The sequence below is a fragment of the Cololabis saira genome, chromosome 6 (assembly GCF_033807715.1).
Source record: "Cololabis saira isolate AMF1-May2022 chromosome 6, fColSai1.1, whole genome shotgun sequence".
NCBI classification, from domain to species: Eukaryota; Metazoa; Chordata; class Actinopteri; order Beloniformes; family Belonidae; genus Cololabis; species Cololabis saira.
In genome coordinates, this window is record NC_084592.1 from 11,380,512 (window position 1) to 11,402,500 (window position 21,989).

A 21,989-nucleotide genomic window follows, 5' to 3' on the forward strand; every position below is an offset into this window, starting at 1 on the left:
TGGCCGCAATGGAGGCGCTCGTGGCCGTGGGGAGACCCACCCCTGCGCCAGCAGCGCGGGAGGAGATGCCAGCGGCGCAGCTAAGCGGCCGGGAGGCAGGAGCTGCGGGCCGCCAGGCGACGGCTCCCGAGACGGCGGGACCGACCCATCCCTGTACCCCGTCTGAGGTTCGCCACGGCAGCGCTGGTGGCGCAGCTTAGGGGCCGCGAGGCAGAAGCTGCGGGCCGCCAGGCGACGGCTCCTGAGATGGAGTCAGCGGCGGAGACGGAGGGGGAGGCAGAGTTGGCTGGGGAGGCGGCTGCGGAGGCGCAGCCGCCAGTGACGGCGGGTCCCGCGGAGACGGGGCCGGACCTGCGGCCAGAGCAGAGTGTGGGGGAAGAGGCGGTCCTGGAGGCGGACCAGCAGCCGGCGCAGGGCTGCGTCACAAAGGAGGGCGTGGTCCGGGACGCACCAGCTCCAGAACGGGGCTGCGCCGTGAGGGACGCGGTCGTGGACGCACCGTGTGGCCCGAGGCCACCATGGGCCTGGCCCCGAGAGCGTCTTCTAATGATATACCGGAGCAAACACGCCCATAAAGTTTTGCAGTAACTTCATTAACACCGGATCGGGATCAGATCAGGATCTGACGGTAATTCATGTTCTGTGTTTTGCTACACACACCTACAGGTCAGCTGTTAAACGCACACATTCTAGATTTATATGTTTATATGGTGGAATTGTTTGTAATAAAGCAGCCCCTTACTGTATGGATGAATCCTGAGCTCCGTCCTGTTATTTTTATTTTTAAATCCGAGATAAGTCCACAACCCCACTTGATCTGACTGTGTACAGTCATGTCTGACTGTAGATTTCACCCTTAATATCATTCAGTATCACACAGGCTTGAATGATATTGAAGAGAGAGAGAAACAGAGCCGCAGGGGGAGTGAGGAGTGAGTTTGCGCGCAGTTAATACACGCTTCGAAAAGACGGTATTTGCTCCACTATTTTTGCGTGTGGCAAATAGCGCTGGCCTTTGTGAATTAGACGGTTTTTGCAATGAGGCTTATTTGCATAGAAATTTTGCGCCCAATGTATGAATATTACCTAATTTACATGCATGCAAATGGCACAGGCGCACCATGACAATCTATCTATCTACCTATCTATCTATCTATCTATCTATCTATCTATCTATCTATCTATCTATCTATCTATCTATCTATCTATCTATCTATCTATCTATCTATCTATCTATCTATCTATCTATCTATCTATCTATCTATCTATCTATCTATCTATCTAATCCGTGGTTAACAGGCCTGGGAAAATGGAAGTTTACAAAGCTCCACTGCATTGAACTGCGAGTGAAACTTCTCTGTGACATGGTGGAGATAGTCAATCATTTTTTGAGAGTCATTAAAAAAATACAGTAACTGTTTTCAAAGTATCACTTACAAAAACCACCGTTGCTTAGGGCGAACTAGCTGAAATGCTTATTGCTGGTGGGCTGTAGTGTGGGAAATCTACCATACAACAAATACCATTCATCCTTACATCCATTAACAATGAAGCCCTGACCTTCCTCTCCCCAGAAATGTCCATCAGCACAATGCATAAGCACAGGTGAGAGTGGGACTGTAGATGGACCAGTAAACACCACAACTGACTGGTGAAGAGTCTGCATTACCGCAGATGCCGCACCAGTTCACTTGTCAAGCTCCAGCTCTCGTCACTTGTAAAAAAGAAAAGGCCCAGAAATACTTAAACTCCTCCACTTGAGGCAGCACCTTGTCCATTAGTGTGAGAGAGCATTCCACCTTTTAGGAATGAGAAGCATGGTCTCAGATTTGGAGCTGTGGATTCTCATATCTGGTGCCTTACACTTGGCCGCAGCTGAGTGCTCATTACAAATCAGACTACGCAGACGTGCTTCTGCTGAACTAATAAGACGCCATTACCTTGGAAGTCAAGCGAGTATGGTAATGTTATGTTTAGAACAGATATAAATTGAACTTAATTTAATTCACTGCATATGTTCACAAACCCCAATCTACCACCAGGCTGTTTATGGGAGCCTCTTAAGCTCAAAAAAGAGTCCTGTAGCTTTCACAGCACAAACGGATCGAACCAGAGTTCGTTTAGAGCTGTACCGAGACCACCTCATCCGAGCAGTATTGATAAGGCCTCTTTGGTGCACAAGAGTGTGGTTGCTGTGTTCACACTGACACAAGTGAACTTTTGGGTCAACCTAAATGGTGTCAGTGTGAAAACACCATGGCAAGAGAAGAAAATCACCAAATCTGTCACATCTTTTTTATGGACGGATCCGCCGGCAAAAATGCTTTATTCAGACTCACAAGTTTATAAATTGAATTCACATTTGCATGTGACTTAGACAGAAAATGACTCATGCCCAATATTTGGCTTTGCTTAAACACAGGGGTCATCTTTGACTTCACCACCAAAACAAGTGTGAAATGAAATATTTCACCTTAAACATTCGCCAGCAGCTCCTCCATTGTGGATGGGCTGATGGAGTTGGTGGCCACGGCTCGCACTGACATAACGTGGGCACTTTCAAGTCGGCTTCACGTGCCTGTTTGCCCATTTACAACATGGCACCCTGCATTATGAAAAAAGAGAGACGTGAAAACTGCTTTTCAGATAACCCATGTTGTCGCGGATCATCTGTCCAACAATATTCAATTCTACGGCCAGTAGAAATTTCCATGTTACCAAGTCGCTCCTGCTACAAGTGTATGCAATGCTTTCACGTTAATGCACTGCATACATTATATGATGCATGCACAACATGGACCGGAATGTAATCGGTAAAAGTGAGGGTGACCTGCCGGTCACGGGCCAGGCTGGTCAGGCTAAAACTCTATCAGTGCATCTCTAATCTACACCAATCTATTCTTCTGTTTTATTTTATGGTAACGTGATAATGTTTTGTAGGCTTTTGAACTAGTTCATCAAAAGCAGCAGCTGCAGACAAAAGTTTTAGAACCAAAACAGAAAAATTGTGTTTTGCATAAACAAGACAGAGTTAAACAGTGTAACGTGGCATGAAGCTTGAGACAAAAACAAAGCTATGATGATGAGTCCCTGAATGTGAAATTTCCATGGATACTGCTATCAGAGAAAACTGTTTGACTGATGAAACAGTAAAACTTCATGATGGAGTTTCTCAAGTGATGTGAGGGAAAACAAAAGACATTTAACGAATGTTGCATCACACGCTTACCTGTAATGAATCACGTATAGATGCTTCAGCATGTTTTCTTCACACCTATGATTGCAGTGAACCTGATCCACACAGGTGTGAACAAACTAACCGTCTACAGGGGTTTCCTGCCATTAGGAGCAGATAATGGACCACACAGTTCAGAGAGAAGCATGTTGAACCCGCTGGGACCTCTGTGTTTGTGTGTCTGAGTTCTGCAACTGCTAATGACCACTGAATACATGCAGACTTCAGACGTTATGCGCAGCAAGAGTTGTTTTCCTTTAACAAACACTGATTGACGCAGGAATTTTTATATTTTAATCTTATGAGCCCACATTAACTTTATTTCAACAAAAATTACAGCCTGCAAGTTTCATAACCGTAATGGATTAGTTTTATATTATTGTAAAGGAGTTTCTCATGTTAAACTAGTGACTCGAACTCCCATTACTCCCTTTTTAATTCATTAAAATGTATTATTTGAATACACTGAATGCACTTCCCGTATGATGCTATAAATGATTGTAAATAAAAAAGAGGAATAAAAAATAAAAAAAAAACACTTTATTCCAGCTCCATGGACAACCGTATATATTGTTGTGATACCACAAGCGTTTTCTTTCAGATGCACAAAATGGTGTTTATCATCTTACCGGAAACGATGACGATGATGATGAACTTTCTCCTTCGGCTGCTTCATCCAAAATTGCTTCCATGTTAGCAGCAAGATTTAACTTTTTGATGCCCCTAGTGTTCCATCAGTACAGCTTGTCTCCAGAGCCCCACACTCAGTCCTTTTCTGACTATTTTGACAGTACCATGTCGGTACTAGTGTATACTAGGTGCATATTAGGTGTGCTTCTCTCTTTCTCCCAGAGCTCCTGCCTCATTTCTGTAGAAAAAACTGTGTTCAAGCTTGGGGGTCAACATCTTTGGTGTCACAGACTCATTGTGATTCGTCTGTTTTTGGTTAAAATCATCTTTTCGCCTACACGTTCCTAACCCAAGACAGACTAGATTTGGAGGGGAATTTCTAATAGTGAAGCATCTCTTATTAGTTTTTAAATCTCTTAACGGTCTTGGGCCTTCTTACCTGTCTGATCTGCTTTTACCCTATAAACCCTGGCGGACCCTGAGGTCCTCCGGCACCGGCCAAAGTTAGAACTATAACCCACGGTGAGGCATCATTTCATTCCTACGGCTGTGGAACAGCCTGCCGGAGAACCTCAGGGCCGCAGAGACTGTTGATGTTTTTACGTAGAAGCAGGCTCAAGACACTGTTTTAAATTGGTCTTTAGCTGATTCCTTTTAGTCTTTCACGTATACCCTTGTTTTAAACAAGCTGTTCTTGTTGTTTTAACCCAGGTCTTATTCACTTATGGTTTTAAGTTGTTCTTATGCTTGTTTTAGCAGGCATTATTAAGTTTTATGTTTTATGTAAAGCGCTTTGCGTTGTATTTTTTTATTTGTATGAAAAGCGCTATACAAATAAAGTTTTATTTGATTTGATTTGATTTGATTTGATTTGATTTGATTTGATTTGATTTGATTTGATGAAATCAGCACATGAAACAGATGAATGAAAAAATAATCTTTATGTAGAACTTTCATCACAGAAATAGAAATGTAGCTTAAATAAGTACAAGTGTTACGCGCACCGCAGTAGTTCATGAGGTCATGGACGCAGCTGGACTTTCATCCGGGACCAGATCCGTTCACATTTCGGACACTTTTTTTCCTCAAAGCAGTGTTTGTGAAAGCACGCCTTGCACACTGTGGGGAGAGAAAAGCTGATAAAGTGCAAACATTTGGATGTTTAATATTATTAAACTGAAATAATAATTTGGTGTTTTTAGCACCAAAGAGTTCCACATCATTACTGCACTTAAAAACAGTGTAACATTGGACAACTCTGACACAACTGCCAATATCTGAGCGTGAAACTGAGGCTAAACATCAACTTTTTTTTTTGCCTAACCACAGCACTGACACTAAAGGGAAACTCCAGAGTTAAATCAGTCCATTATTAATTGATAACGAGTGTAAATTTAGGGACCAAAATGAAGAGCAGTTTTGAGTGAGAACAGAATACAGTGTATGTGTGCTAAATGGTTGCTAAATTAGCACTCATAGCAATTGACCTACATCAAGAAAGAAAATGTTGTTTTAAGCCTCTGAAAAGACCCCAAAATGACATTCCACTAAAGTGATAGTGTGGACAGGGTCCATACAGACTAATTAAGGTCATTTTTACTTTTTAAGTGTACAGAAAGTGTATAAAAAGGACTGTTGGTACAGACAGTGTCTTGGCTGGCATCTCCTTCTGGTCGCTAGCATCTTAAGTCTATACAAACTGAATATTAAAAAATCACACAAACTGCTACCAGCAGGCGCAGAAGGAGAGTTGATGTCCTTTACTTCCGCAGAACTTAAGGGTAATTGGATATTGATGATAAAACAGGCAAATGTTGGCAGCAGAGACCGTGAACGCCCTTGCTTTTGAGTCTATTGCCGAGAGTTTGGGTCACATCGGTAGTCAACTTGTACAAACTTAGATAATAGCTGACAGAATTAGATGCCTGTGCAAACAGACTTTCTAGATACTTTCTGTACACTTACAAAGTAAAATCTGTAGGGAACCTATTGACACTGTCGCTTAAACAGAAGGAACTTTTTTAGACTTGTTAGAGGGTTAAAATAACAGTTAATTTTGACGTAGGATTATTGCAAATATTAAATGCAAACACATTTTGTTGCAAACACATATTGTAATCTAACTTAAAACTGCTTTGATTCAAGTTGATTTGCTCTCCTTATATCTTATAATAGACCTGGGAGTTGTTTCAATTTTGAAAATGTCCCAATTATTGTGAACCTAATATATAATATATATACAAGTACTCATAACCAAGTTTTGTTAATATTACATTGTGGATTTGGATAAGATATAAATTCCCAGCTGTTTCTTTTTGCCTTTAACAAACTCCTGAGATAACAATTTGTTCGTCAGTCATCTATCAGGTACTGTAATGTCATCCAACCAAGCCTCGCGTCTGAACCTATGTTCATTTAAATAAATCAGATTGTATCACCTGTACAGCGCTTGCATATGTCGCTCTGAAACGGAAAGATGATGTCTTTTTCTTTGCAAAATTCACAGATGAAACCTCGGGCCAGGCAAAGCTGTGTGAGAGATGTTGGGACAACTGTCAGATGAACCAGATTTCACAGTTTTCTTCTAAATAACATTGGACTTGAGCAACTCGACATGATGAGGTTGTTGTTTCTCAGTGTCATTTCATCCATTCCTGGTGACGGATGGCTGTTTTTTTCCTGCATCAGTTAGTCTTATAAGTTCACAGTTTTCTAGTATGTCTGTCTTGACACTACGCTCAGGTGAATGCAACTGGAGATTTGTTCTCTGACTAATTTCTTCTACAACTTTCACGGAGGGGATTTTATTACTGTGGGGATATAAATATTAAATAGTTGAGTAGACACTCCGGATTTCATAATCAGCACTTTTTGATGTAAAGTTCAGCAATAGGGAGACCTTTTTTTTTCTCCCATCAGTGTTTTCGACTGACCTCACAGCTTTGAACATGGTCGACGGCCGATTGCAGCACTGCTCGGCCCTGCGCCAGCAGCTGGCCCTTCTTCAGCCTCACGAGGTCGTCCATGGAGAAGAGGAGTGGCTGCCCCATCAGGTGAGCAGGGAGCTGCTCAAACTCAGCCAGCTTCCTGCCACGGAAACCAAATCCAGAGGATTAGGGAGAGCAGTACCTCACAAAAACACTCCATGTCCATGTACTCTTGGGACTTTCTGTCTCTTTTCAGATGTTTGCATTTGTTTGGGCCAATTTAACTTTTTTTTTTATCAGAAAAGTGTCTGTGTGGTTGGCGTTCATATTTTTTTTGTTACTTTGCGCTTTCTTTCATCCTTCTGAAGATTTTTTTTCTCTTTGTGCTGTGTTTTTATCTTTATCAGGCTATTTTGTGTCATTTGTGGTTGTTTTACTTTGCAAGTCCCTTCAAACAGAAGCACATGGGGCCACCAGAGGTCAGTGTTTGTTCATGTCCTTGTCCAGCAGGAAACTCAGAAGACTCAAGACATGAAGTCAATGAAGGCCCAGAGGATTTTTTAACAAGCTTACTAAATATCCTGTGACATGCTTTGGTGTAAATGCCACAAGGATAAAGTACCTTTGCTCGCTTTTCAACCATGTTTTCACAGATTTGTTCACAGAAGCCAGTTTTAGATGATGGACTCCTCTTTCTGGAGTTTGTGTCTTGCTTTTACAATATTGTACTTCCATTCAAATTTAACTGGGACTTAGATGGCCTTGAAGTACTTTATCTAATAACAGAGCAGTAGTTGTTTATGGTTCAAATTCATATGTCAGCGCAGAATAAAAAAACAGCCCTCATGAGGAACCCATCAGTCTCAATCAAATATTTCATTCAGAGCAGTTAGATCCCTCTTCATGGAACAAACAAAGGCATTGAAAAGGCCCATAGTCATAAAAAACTTGACCGCAGATGGGAAAACTGGAGTAATGTAAAAGCCAGCGAAAGGATAATACACCAGTGAAAACGAATTTATCGCACATTGACTTAATAAATAATGGGCAAACCGAGATCACACTGAAGCAAACTAAGTTCAAAACTCTTAATTTACAGTTTGGTCACAAACAGTTGGTGCAGGGATCATGTCATCATAACCACACATAAGAACATTGAAATAAGATAACAGCTAACTACCAAATGATAACTAGTCTGGCCAGTCATAGCCAATCACATTGTGAACATTTTCTTTGGTAAAATGGGTCTGATGGCCCGCCCATTCATGGCCGTTTAAATCGGTACATAACATACCAAACCAATCTCAACAGAGACATCAGTGTTAAAGAGGCACTATTCAAAACAACAAGATGGCTGCAGAATTACTAATAACGACCTGGATTGCCATGTTGTTACCACATAACTGATAGCAGCCATTCAGTCGTGCTCCCATCCCACTCCACACCATGTTGCATATCTTTTGCTGATACTGGTCTGGATTCTGTGTTCCGTTCACCTGACTGCAGCATTTTAGTTCCATGAGAAGTAAAAACATGCTTCAGTTCGCTTTTCATACATTTTATTTTGTTATAACTATTAACAAAATACCTAATGTTACAACTATTTTTATCCTCTCAGAACATTGACTGTAATTTAAATATGTCAGTGTCTGCAAAGATGCAGGGTTCTTTTTGAAACATTTGTATATCTGAGCAACAGGTTGTGAATGTTTTTACATTTGATTTCATTTTTTTTTCAATAATATATTTTCATTCTAAGCTGCTGCATTTGGAATGTCTCTTTCATATTATTCTGCGTGTATTCTTTTCATACCATAGAAAGTTGTATGCTTTTCATCATTAATATGATTTAAAATTATCATTATCATGTATCAATATTGTTATTACTTCACTTGTTGTAGCTTGCTGTTATATTTTGTGTTTAGATTTTAAACAGCTTGTGATCGTAAGACAAAGTGTAAGACAAAGAAATATTCAACCTTCTAGCGAATCTGCAGGCTGTCAGCAGCTTCTTGATGCCCAACAGCTGTTCCTGCAGGTCCTGATGAGAAAAAAAGAGAATGACGAAGAAAAAAAGTTAATCATTTGATTTATTTATTTTTTTTAAAGGCAAGCTCTTTTAATGTCAAGGCTTTACTGGTTAAGACCAAAACAGGTCATCTGATCTTCATAATGTCCTACAATAATGTAAGCGCAACCTCATAAAGAAAAAAAAAACTAAAATATGATATTAGTAGTAGCGTTATAGTTCATTATTAAATCTGAATGGGAGCTCAAGCTTTGTGAGGAAAAACGAACTAAAAGGGTGGGCCATCGGAACCAACCACAAGACATCTGGAATAAGTCCTTATGGAGAGATGAGACAAACTGTTTGAGCGTAACGCATAGAATCATATTCCGCCAAAACCAGACATCAGCAGAAAACAATTCATGTCGGCCATTGAGGTGGTGGCTCACGGTTTGGGTTTGTCTTGCAGTCGCGGGACCGGATTATCTTACAGTCGGTCGGTCAACCATAAACTCCTGAAAAATCTGCTGAAAGTGTGTCATGCAGAAGGACATTGATCCCAAACATATAAGCAAATCCTCAGTAGAATCGCTGATGGAAAAGAAAGAGATCAAGAAAGAAAAAGGAAAGTAAAGGATCAAGATGCTGCAATTGCCGGGTCAAAGGTCAGATCTTAAACTGACTGAACTGTGGTGGGCCTTTGAGAGACTTGTACATAAACAAACACACAAAAACTTAATTTAAGTGACGGGACTTTGAGGTGTGGGCCAAACGTCCTTCACGACAATATGACAAAACAGTTACTTCCTGCTAAAAGTGCTTCAACCAGCTACTGAATCACAGGATTTTAATTAAAAGCACTTCCTGCGTTAAGGTTCGGATGCAACGGGCTGTCAACAAACCTCATCAAGTCTGGAACAAGCAGATGAGGTGCGATGTTTCATTTCAGTACAGTACAACAGTAGTAACTACTATTGTTGCATTTATGGGTCAGTTTGCTTCATGTCAGACAGCAATGACTGAAATAATATGAATGATTTAGTCACCTTGAACTTGTTGACCTCTTTCACCCTTCCGTTAAGCGTCTTTCCCACACGGCTCAGGTCGAACAGAGGCTGATGCCACAAAGAATCCAGCAGCTGTTTGGAGAAATTGCTCACCAAGTACCTACAACATCAATATTACAGGGACAGATTGAATCGTCTTCCTCTCTGACCAAAACGGCTCAACTGTTTTGGTCTTCTTGCATCAGTTACTCATCCGAGGTCCCAATATGAAGGTTTACGTTTAAGAAAACGTTAAACGTGCTTTTCTCAATTGGTTCTAATGTATTGCATGAACTGTTGCCAGTGACTTGGTACAGGGATTAAGCGATATACCTACAGACAGATTTTCATGTGTCGATGGATCAGATAGAAAAATTATCAGTTCATTTAAAATACAGAAAAGACAGTATGTAGTTTTACGCCATAGTTTCTAGACTTGTGTTCATTACATAATCTGAACTTCCTCTGGGGTTGGCGTTTTCATGGTGATGCTTTAACTCCCCCGAAGTCAAGCAGAACCGTTGTATGACCCATGAAAGAACTACTGGCCTATTTTAGGGCGAATAATGGCAAAGTAGGAGATAAACCTGTTAATATCAGGGGGTAGTTTTATCTGCAAATCAATTCCTTAAAAAAAAAAAAAAAAAAATGATGGAAAGATAACTCAAAGTTCACTGAGCAACACAGGTTTTAAAGCAGTTAATAACAGGATACTATCACATTTGCACACACTGTAATAGTACAAATGAAACCAGTTTGAGTGGTTGAAACCTGTATTTCATGTATTTCATTGGTAGTTTCAGTACCTGCTGAAGTCCCAGCCGGACAGAACTCGTCCAGGAATCACAGCCTCAGAGCCGCTGTGGCAGCAGTCACAGAAATACCTGCAAAAACCCATCGGAGCAAGCTAAGACTGCAGCAACAACAGACAAATTCATGAAACAGGTCATAACCTGGGGCCGTATTCTCAAAACATTCTTAAGAAAAAAAATCTTCTTAAGTGCCATTTTTTTCTTAAGTTCTGTCTTAAGAAGAAAAAATTCCTAAGTCGTATTCTCCAAAAAAGTTCTTAAGTATTTTCTTAACTTTCTTCTTAAGTTTCTTCTTAAGAAAAAACTTAAGAAGAAATGGTATTCTTGAAATAAAAGTTCTCAAATTTGTTCTTAACTTTTTTCTTAACTTAAGACAACCTTGACCTGTCTTAAGATTTCGTCTGTGAAAAGGTGAGACTCTAATATCACCTTTTTCAACACATTTGCACATGCACAAACAAAGATCTGCAATATTGTGGAGCGATGCATTGGTGTAGTGAAGTCTCGCTTCAGGTGAATCGACTAAATATAATGAAATTAATAAAAATAATAATAATAATAATATAATGAAATGAATAATACATATAATTTTGTATACCAAGTAGGTAGAGGTGCACTAAATAAAAACCCAAACATATGTAGCTTAATAAAACAAAATAAAATTCAATAGACTGATATGTTCATTTTAATACCTTTTATTAAAATTGTGACGGCTCTGATGTTCAGACAGAGCAGCAGCGCTGGTTGTGGGGCTCCAGTAAAAACATGAAGCTCCACTTTATATTCAGACAAACTAATATGGAAGCTACAACTGTTAGATTTCATATATTAAACCAACATTTATCTTCCTAAATGATTTATTTCAGCCAGCGACAATTCTCCACAGAGCTGCAGGTCAGTTCATTGGTTCAGTTTCTCCCCGGGACGACAGCGCGGTTTGACCCGCCGATCACGTCTCCCCCCCCGGCCGTGAGCTAATACTGCTCCCCGCAGCCGCCGGCTCTTCTGATCCCCGAAAACGTCGGAGCAAATTTCTCAACAGGCGTTATTTGGATAAACTGAGGCCAGGTTGGGGATCTTAAGGGGGACTTTGGCATCTGAAAAAATATTAAAACTTAATAAAGTGGCATATTAACAGCGCTACAGCGGAAATTAAAACAGCTTTTAGCCTGCTTTTAGCTCTGGGCTCCCGCTGTCGTTTTGGTGCGAAATGCATTCTGGGATACTTGGCTGCTACTGCTGAACGGTCTGCTGGAGCGGCTGCTGAATTGATTGAGTGATTTCAAAAACAGCCATATTTTAAGAAGTTCTTAAGTAGAAATATAAGAAATTCGTAAGAAATGACAGTTCTTAAGATGGTTCTTAAGAAAATATTGAGGAATTGCACTTAAGAACTTTCTTACGAACTTCTTAATTTTAGATCTTAAGACATTTCTTAAGATTTTCTTAAGAAGATATTGGAGAATCCGGCCCCTGAATTGCCTGTGAGGGTGACGACATCTCATTTTACCTGCCGAGGTATTCACAGTACCGCAGTTTCTTGATGTACCCTGGTGAAGGATGGAAGAAAAACTCAGACATGTTTCTCATCAGTCTGAACCTGCTTATTAGTTCTTCTACAGGATGAACTTTTGTCTCTAGTCCAGCACTGAGCTCATTCATTATGTTCATAAACTTGGATTCCCTTTGCTAAACACTGGCCCTCTAACTGTACATTTATTCATCCGTGTCATCCGCTACTCACTGGGCTCCACTCCGGTCCCACAACCTGCACACAGGAAGTTTTGCGAAGCCACTACATCACTGCGTCTGACAGAAGAATCAACACAGTGAGCTTATCATTACATTTCAGCACTAAAACATTTTTATGTTTGTTTTTTTATGTTTGTTTTTTATCTTTGTTGTGCAGACCTGTGTGTGGGCTGAACGGTGAAGATGATCTGGAAGCGAGGTGGTGCCCAATTTAGGGATCCTCTCATCCTGGTCCTCAATTGGATCTCCTCCGCCAGGCTGCCGCTGCTCGCCGCCACAACTTCACTGCCTGCCAGCTAGCGAGGGAAGAAAGATGAGCATTTGTGGTATTTTATTCATCCATTATTACATGGGGTCTGAGGCGGGTGACCAGGTGCTGGACCTGGAAAGGTCACCAGTTCATCCCAGTGGCCCCCGGTCTTCTACAAGCCAAATAATAGTGGTTTTCCTGTGGTCCATGAACTTATGGGTGGGGAAAGTTCTGAGTAATTCAATTTATTCATTTTATCCAAAAGTACAGGGAATAGCAGAAAGATTGAAAGGTGCAAATAAATAAATATGATTTTTTTTAAATATTTGGATGATTGTTTTGATGCCAGTAACAGCTTTTGAATCAACAGTGAAATTAAAATCTTACAACTCATAATAAAAGAGACGGTGCATCTGTGAATATTCTCTTTATCAGGGGGAATCTTAACTGGGGTGAGGGACTGAGATGTAGCAGCCAGAGGTGGACAGAGTACTCGACTCCAGTACTTGAGTAAGAGTACAAATACTACTGGTCAAAATTTACTCCGTTACAAGTAAAAGTAGCTCAGTCAAAATATTACTCGAGTAAGAGTAGAAAAGTACTTGCTTTTAAAGGTACTTAAGTATCCAAAAGCAAATGCTTTTAAATTTACTTTAAGTAAAAGTAAGAGTAAGAGTAAATTTCTTATTTTCCACATCAGTAAATTACTATATTTTTTCTAAATTAATTTAAGGATATTTTAACTCTTGTTTCTGAGAATTTGATGTTGAGTTGTTGAAAGCAGAGAGGTAGTTCTGCTTCGGCAGACACAATAAACATTTGAAAATAAATGTCTGTGGTTTGTCTGTGCCCTCGTTTTTTACTCTACCCCAATAGGATTTTAGGGAAGAAGAAAAAAGAGCAGACCTGAAAGTAACGAGTACTTTTCAGCCTTCCTAGAAATTTACTCGAGTAAAAGTAAAAATATTTGTCTTGGAAATGTATTCAAGTAAGAGTAATAAGTACCAAAGAAATCTCATACTCAAGTAAAGTACAAATCCTCTGGATATGTACTTAAGTACAGTACTCAAGTAAATTTACTCCGTTACTGTCCACCACTGGTAGCAGCAAATGTTGTTGATCTTCCAGAGGTGGAAGTCTTCATGGGCTCAGGAACACAGGAAAACCATGATCCCCATGATGTAAATATAAACCAGATCCAGAACTACAGCTGACTTCCCTGCGCTTCAATCTGATTGGAGCTGATGTGGAAATCCAGTCAGAATTTAAAATTAATGTTGCACCCCATGGACAACAACAGCTTGCGTAATGTGAGAAAGGTCCTGTTTATGACACATGTTGATGTTGGCATGTAAAGCTTTGAAGGGAAAGCGTTGCTTATTTCAATGAGACAGTGTGGAAACATGTTCTGCATGTATGACATCAGCAAGAGTCCCACTCTTAAACTGACCTGCCCAACTCCGAATATATCCGAAGCATAAACGTGTTTGTTCTGACCTCTTGAAGTGAGGTGCGGAGGCTTTGCCGGTCTCTCCGGAGATCACGAGAGGGAAGCCACCTCCTCTTGAACTCTGACACCAGCTGCTGCGCCAACCACTCCGCACTGCATTTCATGAACACCACAGACCAACTCAGAGCAAGCACGTAGACGTGCATGTTTACTGAACCGCATTTTGTGTCTTACTTTCTGAGAGAGTCTGCTGATATCAGCTTTTCTGCGTTGAATCCAGAGTCTGTAATTCAAACACACAACAGGATGCTCCCTGAAGGTAACTTGTCTTCACTAATTTTTAACTACAACATGTGTAACACTTTAATTCCCCACATAAAACTAATTGTTTCAACATAAGAAATGTGGATTTAGTTAAGTATCCGTAATATTAACAGTAAAAAGAGTGAAACAATGTCACGCAAATCTAATTTGCAATAACTGTCTCTAGATGAGTCCTAAATTACATAAAAATAAAATTGTACTAACTTTTGGTAGCGACATATCAAGAAGCCTGAACCTTATGATTATACGAAACTGAGTGTAATTCTCAATCTAAATACACTGCCAGATAGGATTTAGCAGATTGTCTTTTGTTCACGAAGCTGTCGCCCTCTGCTGGCCATCAGCATGAGTGCACTTTTAAGGAGCTTGTGAATGGCTTCATTTCCAGGCTCTTTTTCTTTTGGAAAAATACAGTATCTCCCTGTCAGCCTTCTTTAAAAATTAAAAAGGTATCTTGAAAGCACTTATTTGGGAAATCTGTGGCATCGAAAAAGAAAGGAAAAAAACTCATTCAGGGAGATTCCTTTTACCTTCAAACCCGCTGTCAGTGGAGAGGACTGAGAGAGTCTTTGTTTCATCATCAGCATCCTCATTCTCTGATTCTTCCTCATCTTTTCCTTGTACATGTTGGTCTCCATAAGAGAAGTGCGTGTCTGTGTGTGACGTCCTCACGTCATCGTCTGAGTGTCTGGATTTGTAGCTCTCTCCTGCAGGATCACCTGTGCTGCAGTCCAGCGTGCATCTGTGCATCGTACATGTGGGTTTGTTTTGTAGACCGCCCTGCTCAGAGCTTGTGTTTTTGTGCATGCACGTATTGCACTCAGTGTGTTGATGGTCCTCTTTCCTGGAAGTCCGTTGACCAAAGCTCAGACTCCACTTGGCGCCTTCCAGCACCTCCAGCACCAAGTCCACCACGATGAAATGAGCATTTTCCTGCACACACAATCAAACAGTGGTGAAACCGCTTTCTCATACTATGTTGATTACTATCTGCATCCCCACTGATAATGTTTCTGCTGCTTTTGTTCATCCTTATTTGATAAAACAGCTTGAGACATCACAGAGGATGGAGCGTTGAAACAGTCCGAGAAATCTGAACATATTTGTCCTTTTTTTTCAGAAGCTGACACAATTTCCTAAGGTCGTGATGAAATGTCTGTGTTTTACATTGCTCAAAGTAGCACAGAAATGAGGTACAAAAGCTCAGTTTAGTCACTTCCTGCTACAAATGCACTGTGCTGTAAATCTGTGTTGAAGTAAATAAGAGGAAGCTGAAAGATTCCCCTGAATTGAGACGTCACGATACCCTGCAGCTCTGATTCTCCTATTTTCAGACCTGGTTCCCACTTTACCAGTTAACCAGTTGGGCCCCGCTTAAAAACCAGGTAGATCCCACTCAGAGTCCATCTGGACGGAGCCGTGGAGACAAATCCAATTGGGATCCATATTTTTAGCTCTTTTTTAAACTCATGTAGGGCCAAGATATAAATGCCACCTGGGTCTTGATTCATGTCTTTGTTATTGAATGTGTCATAAATCATCATAAGTGAATTTTTACCTTTTTCTCTGCACTGTAACAAAATGCTGTAAAAAAACAGTCAAATTCTGACAGTAGCATACTGTTTCTCATTAAAACGGTAATATACTGTAGAAAACAATGCATTCTGGGCAATATCGATGGGCAGTTTGCCGTTTCCCATAAAATACTGTAATATACCGTAAATAGCGTTGCATTCTGGGAGTGATGTTTGAATCAACAGAACGCTACTGCATTTCTAGAGGAGGCATGCAGAACAGTTGAAGCCATCTCTGGACTTTCTTTTTGAGGATTATCCACCTGAATCCTGCACTTTATGAGCAAATCACACAGTAAGTTGAAATATCTTTTATCTGTCTGGTGATTACTCTTGTACAATTATTTCAATATCTTTAAACTGTGTTTTATCAGTAGATCTAAGCTTGCAGGACAGTATAGCAGTGTTGTTTAGCATACAATATAATTATTGTAGGTAAATTAGTCATATTGTTTTTTTGTTTAGTTTTTTGTTTGGTTGGTTTGCAGCTAGAAGCATTATTGTGCTTCTATTTTGGGGATTTTTGAGTTTTTCCTCTGTTTCTGTGCATTTTCACATGAATTGACATGTTATTCACATGTTATTACTTTACTAGTCTTTTTCCTCTGGAAAACGTTCTGTCTTTTTGTACTGCTGTGGTGTTTTGTTGCAGCTACCACCTGCACTGTGAAACTAATTCCACCGGCCTAGCCGTGTGGCAATAAAAGGAAGTTGAGTTGAGTTTGAGTTGCATGGATATCTTTAGTGGTAACATTAACAGCTAACGTCAAAAGACTAACTTTAGCAGAGCAAGTTTAATCATAAGTTTAAGAAATATTGAAAGTATGTTATGACCAACAATTTCTCTGTCACAAGCTGTGTTCTTGGAGACCTAGGTTTGTTTCTCTTCTTTCTTCATTTTAATTGCATTGAATTGTTGCCATTTTAAAATTCATTTCATGGAACTAATATGCTCCGTACACTTATATTGTCTGTGCCCTACAGATGTCTGCAACAGTGGCTGATGTAGAGAAGACCCTCACCCTACCCTCGACTCCTCGTCTAATACTGCTCGGTATGTGTTCAGTGAAGTGACATACTGTATTTTTCATATCAGATGAGATTTTAAAGTTATCTATATCCCAGCAAAGCATGACTGTTCTTCCAAATAGAGATATTTATACATGTCAAGATGCTTTCTGAAATTACTCTAATTTCACGTTTCAGGTGGAACAGAGCGTGTGACTGCTGGACGCTGGATGATCAGCCTTGAGGGTCATAATATCATGCTACTCTGTTTTCAGTGTACTACATCTGCAATCTACAGTACCCAGAGGAGGCTGCCTGTACACTTGAATTCATTCAAAGGTAAGGCTTGTGTTGTCCAACAGACCTTTTTCAAAGCACTCATTTTGACATGAAATTGATCTAACCTCTAATTTTTCCAACCTCTAATCTCAGACTACTGTGTTTTTCAGGCGCTTCATTGGGATCAACCCAGAAAAAGGGACCAAGGCCAGCCGGGGCAAGATTGTCTCCAAGAAGACAGGGAGAGTCGTTCAGAAGAGTCACAGTCAACCCCCGTGTGTCCTCTCTTCTGAAGAACCTCATAGACTTTGAGTGGGATTTCATGTAGGTCAGTGAGATCTCTCTACCCAGGAACTTCACATCAGTGTAGCCACAGTTATTGCCCATTTTTTGTCTTTTGTCTTTCTCCTTTCTACTGAATTTGCTATTTAAAAAAATGTGGGTATTAATGCTGTAGAGCACTGCAGAAAAATGATTGTTTTTGTATTTTGTATTAAAATGGCAGCACTACTTGCAATGGCAAGATGCATAATTCCTCGAAGTTTATTAAAAAGTTGATTAGTGTTCATTGTGTTCACAGTTGATGAAAGAATGGGCTGCCTTGTTCTGTTATGCACATTTGAAATTTCCAACTGTAATGGGGAAAAAAACTGTTTGTTTAAGTTCATTCTGCCTCTTTACAAATAAATGTTGGCTTATATAATTGATCTAATATTTTCTAAGTCTCTTCTTTTCCATAGATTTTTATTGCTGCATTTAAGTTAACTGAATCATTCAGTATGTTGTATAGAATACCAGGTTAAATTTGCTTATTTGCTAATTGCTAGTAATATGCTCTTTACAAAAATGACTGCATGGTACTTTATTTGGGATTATGGTAAAATTCTGTTGTTAATATGAAAAACAATATTGTGGCTACCTTGCCACTAGTTTACTGTAAATCCAATAAAATACAGCAATATACTGTGTTTTACTAGATAGTATTATAACAGTAATAAACTGTAAATTAAGTTTACAGTAAGCAAACTGTAGAAAAAACGGTAATATACTGGCAACCCTGCTGCCAGTAGTCTACTGTGAAATCAAGAAAAAACAGTAATGTACTGTAAATCAGTACATGGTATTATTACAGTAATATACTGTAAACTAGATAACAGTAGGAGAACTGTAAAATTAACAGTAAAATACTGGCAACCCTGCTGCCAGTATTTTACTGTTAATTTACATGACAATCGTTTACAGTGTGGTCATATTTTATCTTTCGTGAAAAAAATATAACAGCTAATAATAATAATAATAATAATAATAATAATAATAATAATAATATTATTATTATTATTATTAATAATAACAATACTCTCACAAATGGCTATATGATATACATGTTATTTTTCTGTTGATTTAAGATTTAAGGCAGTAATTGTAAACTTCTTGCTTCACAGACATGTTTTTTGTAGCTAAAACGTTGCCAATAATATGATGACTTTTGGTTTTAAGACTGAGACTTTAGTTTCACATGTAAATAAACTGTGGACAACAGAGGGCACTGAAGAGATGGAGGAAGTTATCCCAATGAAACATGTTCTAATGTGCATCTGCAGATAACATTAACATGTGCTGAGTGCAGTCATCTTAGTCAGATTTTATGTAACATCTGCCGAGCACTGAGAGTGGTAAAACATTTTAATAAACTGTTTGGTAAAGTGTGTTGACCATAACATACCTTTTCCAGCTCACAACTGGTCCTGAAGATGTCTGCAGGGAACTCTGGGATACCACTGTGCTCTTTGCCTGACACAACACACACACACACACACACACACACACACACACACACACACACACACACACACACACACACACACACACACACACACACACACACACACACACACACACACACACACACACACACACGCGTGTTATGGTTATGTTGTTATGTTAAAATGGCATCGGAGCTACATCTAAGCCACAATAATGGACAAAAACAATGTCCTTAAGTTGATAACACACAACGCATTGTGACACTGATATAACGTTCACAAAGCTGTTGGAGAAAGTAAGTGAACCCAAAAAATAAATAATAAAAACTTTTTGGAATCAGTAGTTTGAACTCCTGGAATGTAATTAATGAAATTAGGTTGGAAGTTTGGTTTACACTGATAAGTCACTCAAATTATGAGTACTTGATCTGCATGAGGCAGAAAGGGAATACAAAGTCTTCTCAAAAGGTTTGGATGTTCATCACAAACTAGATGATTTTAAATGCACACTGCAGAATCCTCAGTTTAACTAATTCCCATTCATTTTTATTCATATAGGATCTATTACAATACAAGTTGTCTCTATGTCCTTTCCAGAGATCTAGAGCATGATCCACAGGTAATTATTAAATAAACAATGGCAAGTAAAAACTCCCCTAGTGGGAGAAAAACCTTTAAAGAGAAACAGTGGCAAGAAAAACTCCCCTTTAAGAGGGAAGAAATGTTGAGCAGGACCTGGATCATAAGGGGGGGGGGGGGGGGGGGGCATCCTGCCAAACGCCAGTAGAGTGAAGTGAAGCAAAGAAGAGCTCACAAGTCACAGCTAAAGGATTTACAACATCACTGGAGAAGGCAAACGCCTCTGTTCATGAGCGTGGTCACTGAAAATACACCGTGGACCAACAAAGAGGAAGCTGAAATCCCTCCATAACAACATCTCTGGCTGGATAAAGTGTGAATAGGAGCAGCATGGCAATCAAAACAATTACTGAGGAAATAGATGATGAAACAAAATTGCAGACATCAAAACATCCCCCCAGCTGGGAGGGATGGTGCACCAAGGTGTATCATGATTTGGCCTCGCTTCACTGCCTCAGGGCCTGGACCAGCCGCCTTCTTTCAGGAGAAAATTAGTTCCTAAGTTCCTAAACTGTGTTACAGGTGGCTGTTTTAACACCAGACATCCTACAAATGAGCCTGAGCCGAAGCAGTTCTGTGAGGAGGAAAGGTCCAAAATGTCCTCTAAGAGGTCTGATTCAGAACTACTGTAAGCACTTCCCTGATACTTTTTATTCCAGCACTGGGAATTTTGAATGGGTGTGTTCAGTACAGTCGGTAGAATTTGTAAAAGCTTGCATTTTATCAGTTTAATCAAATTGCATTTGTCTGGTAATGTGACTTTGATGAAGATGAGGTCACATTATATCAGAAACTAATGGAGGAAATCAGTTAATTGTCTTGATTTCAATCACTTGATTCTTCCCACTGACTTCATCAGAATTGATATCATAATTAACAATCAGTGACAATAGAAAGTATTTATTACCTAGAGTTTGAGGAGTCGTTAGGCATCGCCGTCTGTGCTCCTTGGCCAGTCCCTGCTGATCCCTGCTGTGGGACTGATGGTCACCACTTCGCATGCTGTTAACATCTGACGACAGAGAAACACACCGCGGCTTTTCATCCGCCTGGACTGGGAACGGGGGTCGACGGGATCTCCGTTTGGAACCGGGGTCTTCCTCTATGCTGGCCGTGGGCCACTCATGCTGATCAACAGACGGCGAACCAGTGGAGGGAGATGGACAGTCCGAGCTACGAAAAGTAACACGTCAATTTGGTCAGAACAAGCTGTGACAAGGAACTAATTTAAGCCACATGTGGGTTTTGAACAAGCCAAGAATCTTGTTATACTAATTGTTGGTACATACATTATGGATTATTTAAAATGTCCCAGGAAATTTGAGTTTTCAGAGCATGCAGGAAGTGTGGAAGGGACTTTCGCAAAAACCCACAATGCTGTCTGATGTACCTGAAATGCTGCTGAAGGTGGAAGTAAGAGGTGCAACAAACACAAGCTAAAGGTGTGTGGGTTGCAGGGCTCGCCCAACAGTCCTCCCAGACCTCCAACCAGTTGAGCGTATTGCTGCCCACCAGGAGCCTGGTTCTGCTGGAGGTTTATTTCCCTGTTAATTAGGGAATTTTCCTCACATAGCACAAAGAGTAGGCTGCTTCATTTTCAATTTAATTTTACATTATATGAACTTTGACTGTACAACTCCAATTCCAAAAAGGTTGGGATGCTGTCTAAAATGTAAAGAGAAACAAAATGCAATGATATGCGGGTCTCATAAACCCATATTGCATTCCTAGTAGAACATAAACAACATATAAGATGTTGAAACTGAGACATTTTGCTATTTTATTAAAAATCTCAAAAAAAAAGCTCATTTTGAACTTTAAAGCATCTCAAAAAAGTTGTAACAGGGTGATGTTTTCCAGTGTGTACAGACACAAGGAGAAAAACTAAATCCTCTCTCCTCCCAATTATAACTTTGCTGTTGTCATGGAGATGTACAGTATGACTTGAAGCACAGCACTTGATGATAGGAGTACACCTGTCATCTTTGGAAAAAAATCACTGTTAAAGATGACCTTTTTAATGCTTTGAGTCTTTGGATTTTCAAACAAATTGAAAGTCATTGTTTCTCCTTTTCATGATAAGGATAATTCCACTTAAAGCAACAGAAATATTACAAAGTCTTTGTTTTTCCTCTCACTTCCCATTTCTCTACAGGATCTGGCCGACCACAAAACTTTCATGGTACTTAAAAACAAGTAAATCTGATCATCCAGAGGCAAAACACTTCACAATTATTTTTGTTGTAAATTTTTTACCAGTATTTACCGGTAGTTAACTTCTCAGTTACTTGA

The 21,989-nt window shown here is 39.9% G+C and overlaps 1 protein-coding gene across 5 annotated transcripts in view; it reads right to left on the reverse strand.

Moving 5' to 3' along the window:
* Window positions 1–4,787: 4,787 nt before the first annotated feature.
* Window positions 4,788–21,989, reverse strand: part of rubcnl (rubicon like autophagy enhancer) — a 23,638-nt gene continuing 6,436 nt past the window's right edge. For all 5 annotated transcript variants that reach the window (XM_061723278.1, XM_061723281.1, XM_061723280.1 and 2 more), the window contains 14 exons: window positions 20,605–20,870; window positions 19,019–19,086; window positions 14,965–15,367; window positions 14,345–14,393; window positions 14,158–14,263; window positions 12,570–12,706; window positions 12,403–12,467; window positions 12,169–12,208; window positions 10,653–10,730; window positions 9,847–9,967; window positions 8,772–8,833; window positions 6,799–6,952; window positions 6,304–6,394; window positions 4,788–4,984 (listed from right to left, as the gene is read on the reverse strand). In XM_061723278.1, the coding sequence (XP_061579262.1) occupies window positions 4,887–4,984; window positions 6,304–6,394; window positions 6,799–6,952; window positions 8,772–8,833; window positions 9,847–9,967; window positions 10,653–10,730; window positions 12,169–12,208; window positions 12,403–12,467; window positions 12,570–12,706; window positions 14,158–14,263; window positions 14,345–14,393; window positions 14,965–15,367; window positions 19,019–19,086; window positions 20,605–20,870 (1,738 nt within the window). In that variant the 3' untranslated portion in view covers window positions 4,788–4,886. The remainder of the gene's footprint in view (window positions 4,985–6,303; window positions 6,395–6,798; window positions 6,953–8,771; window positions 8,834–9,846; window positions 9,968–10,652; window positions 10,731–12,168; window positions 12,209–12,402; window positions 12,468–12,569; window positions 12,707–14,157; window positions 14,264–14,344; window positions 14,394–14,964; window positions 15,368–19,018; window positions 19,087–20,604; window positions 20,871–21,989) is intronic.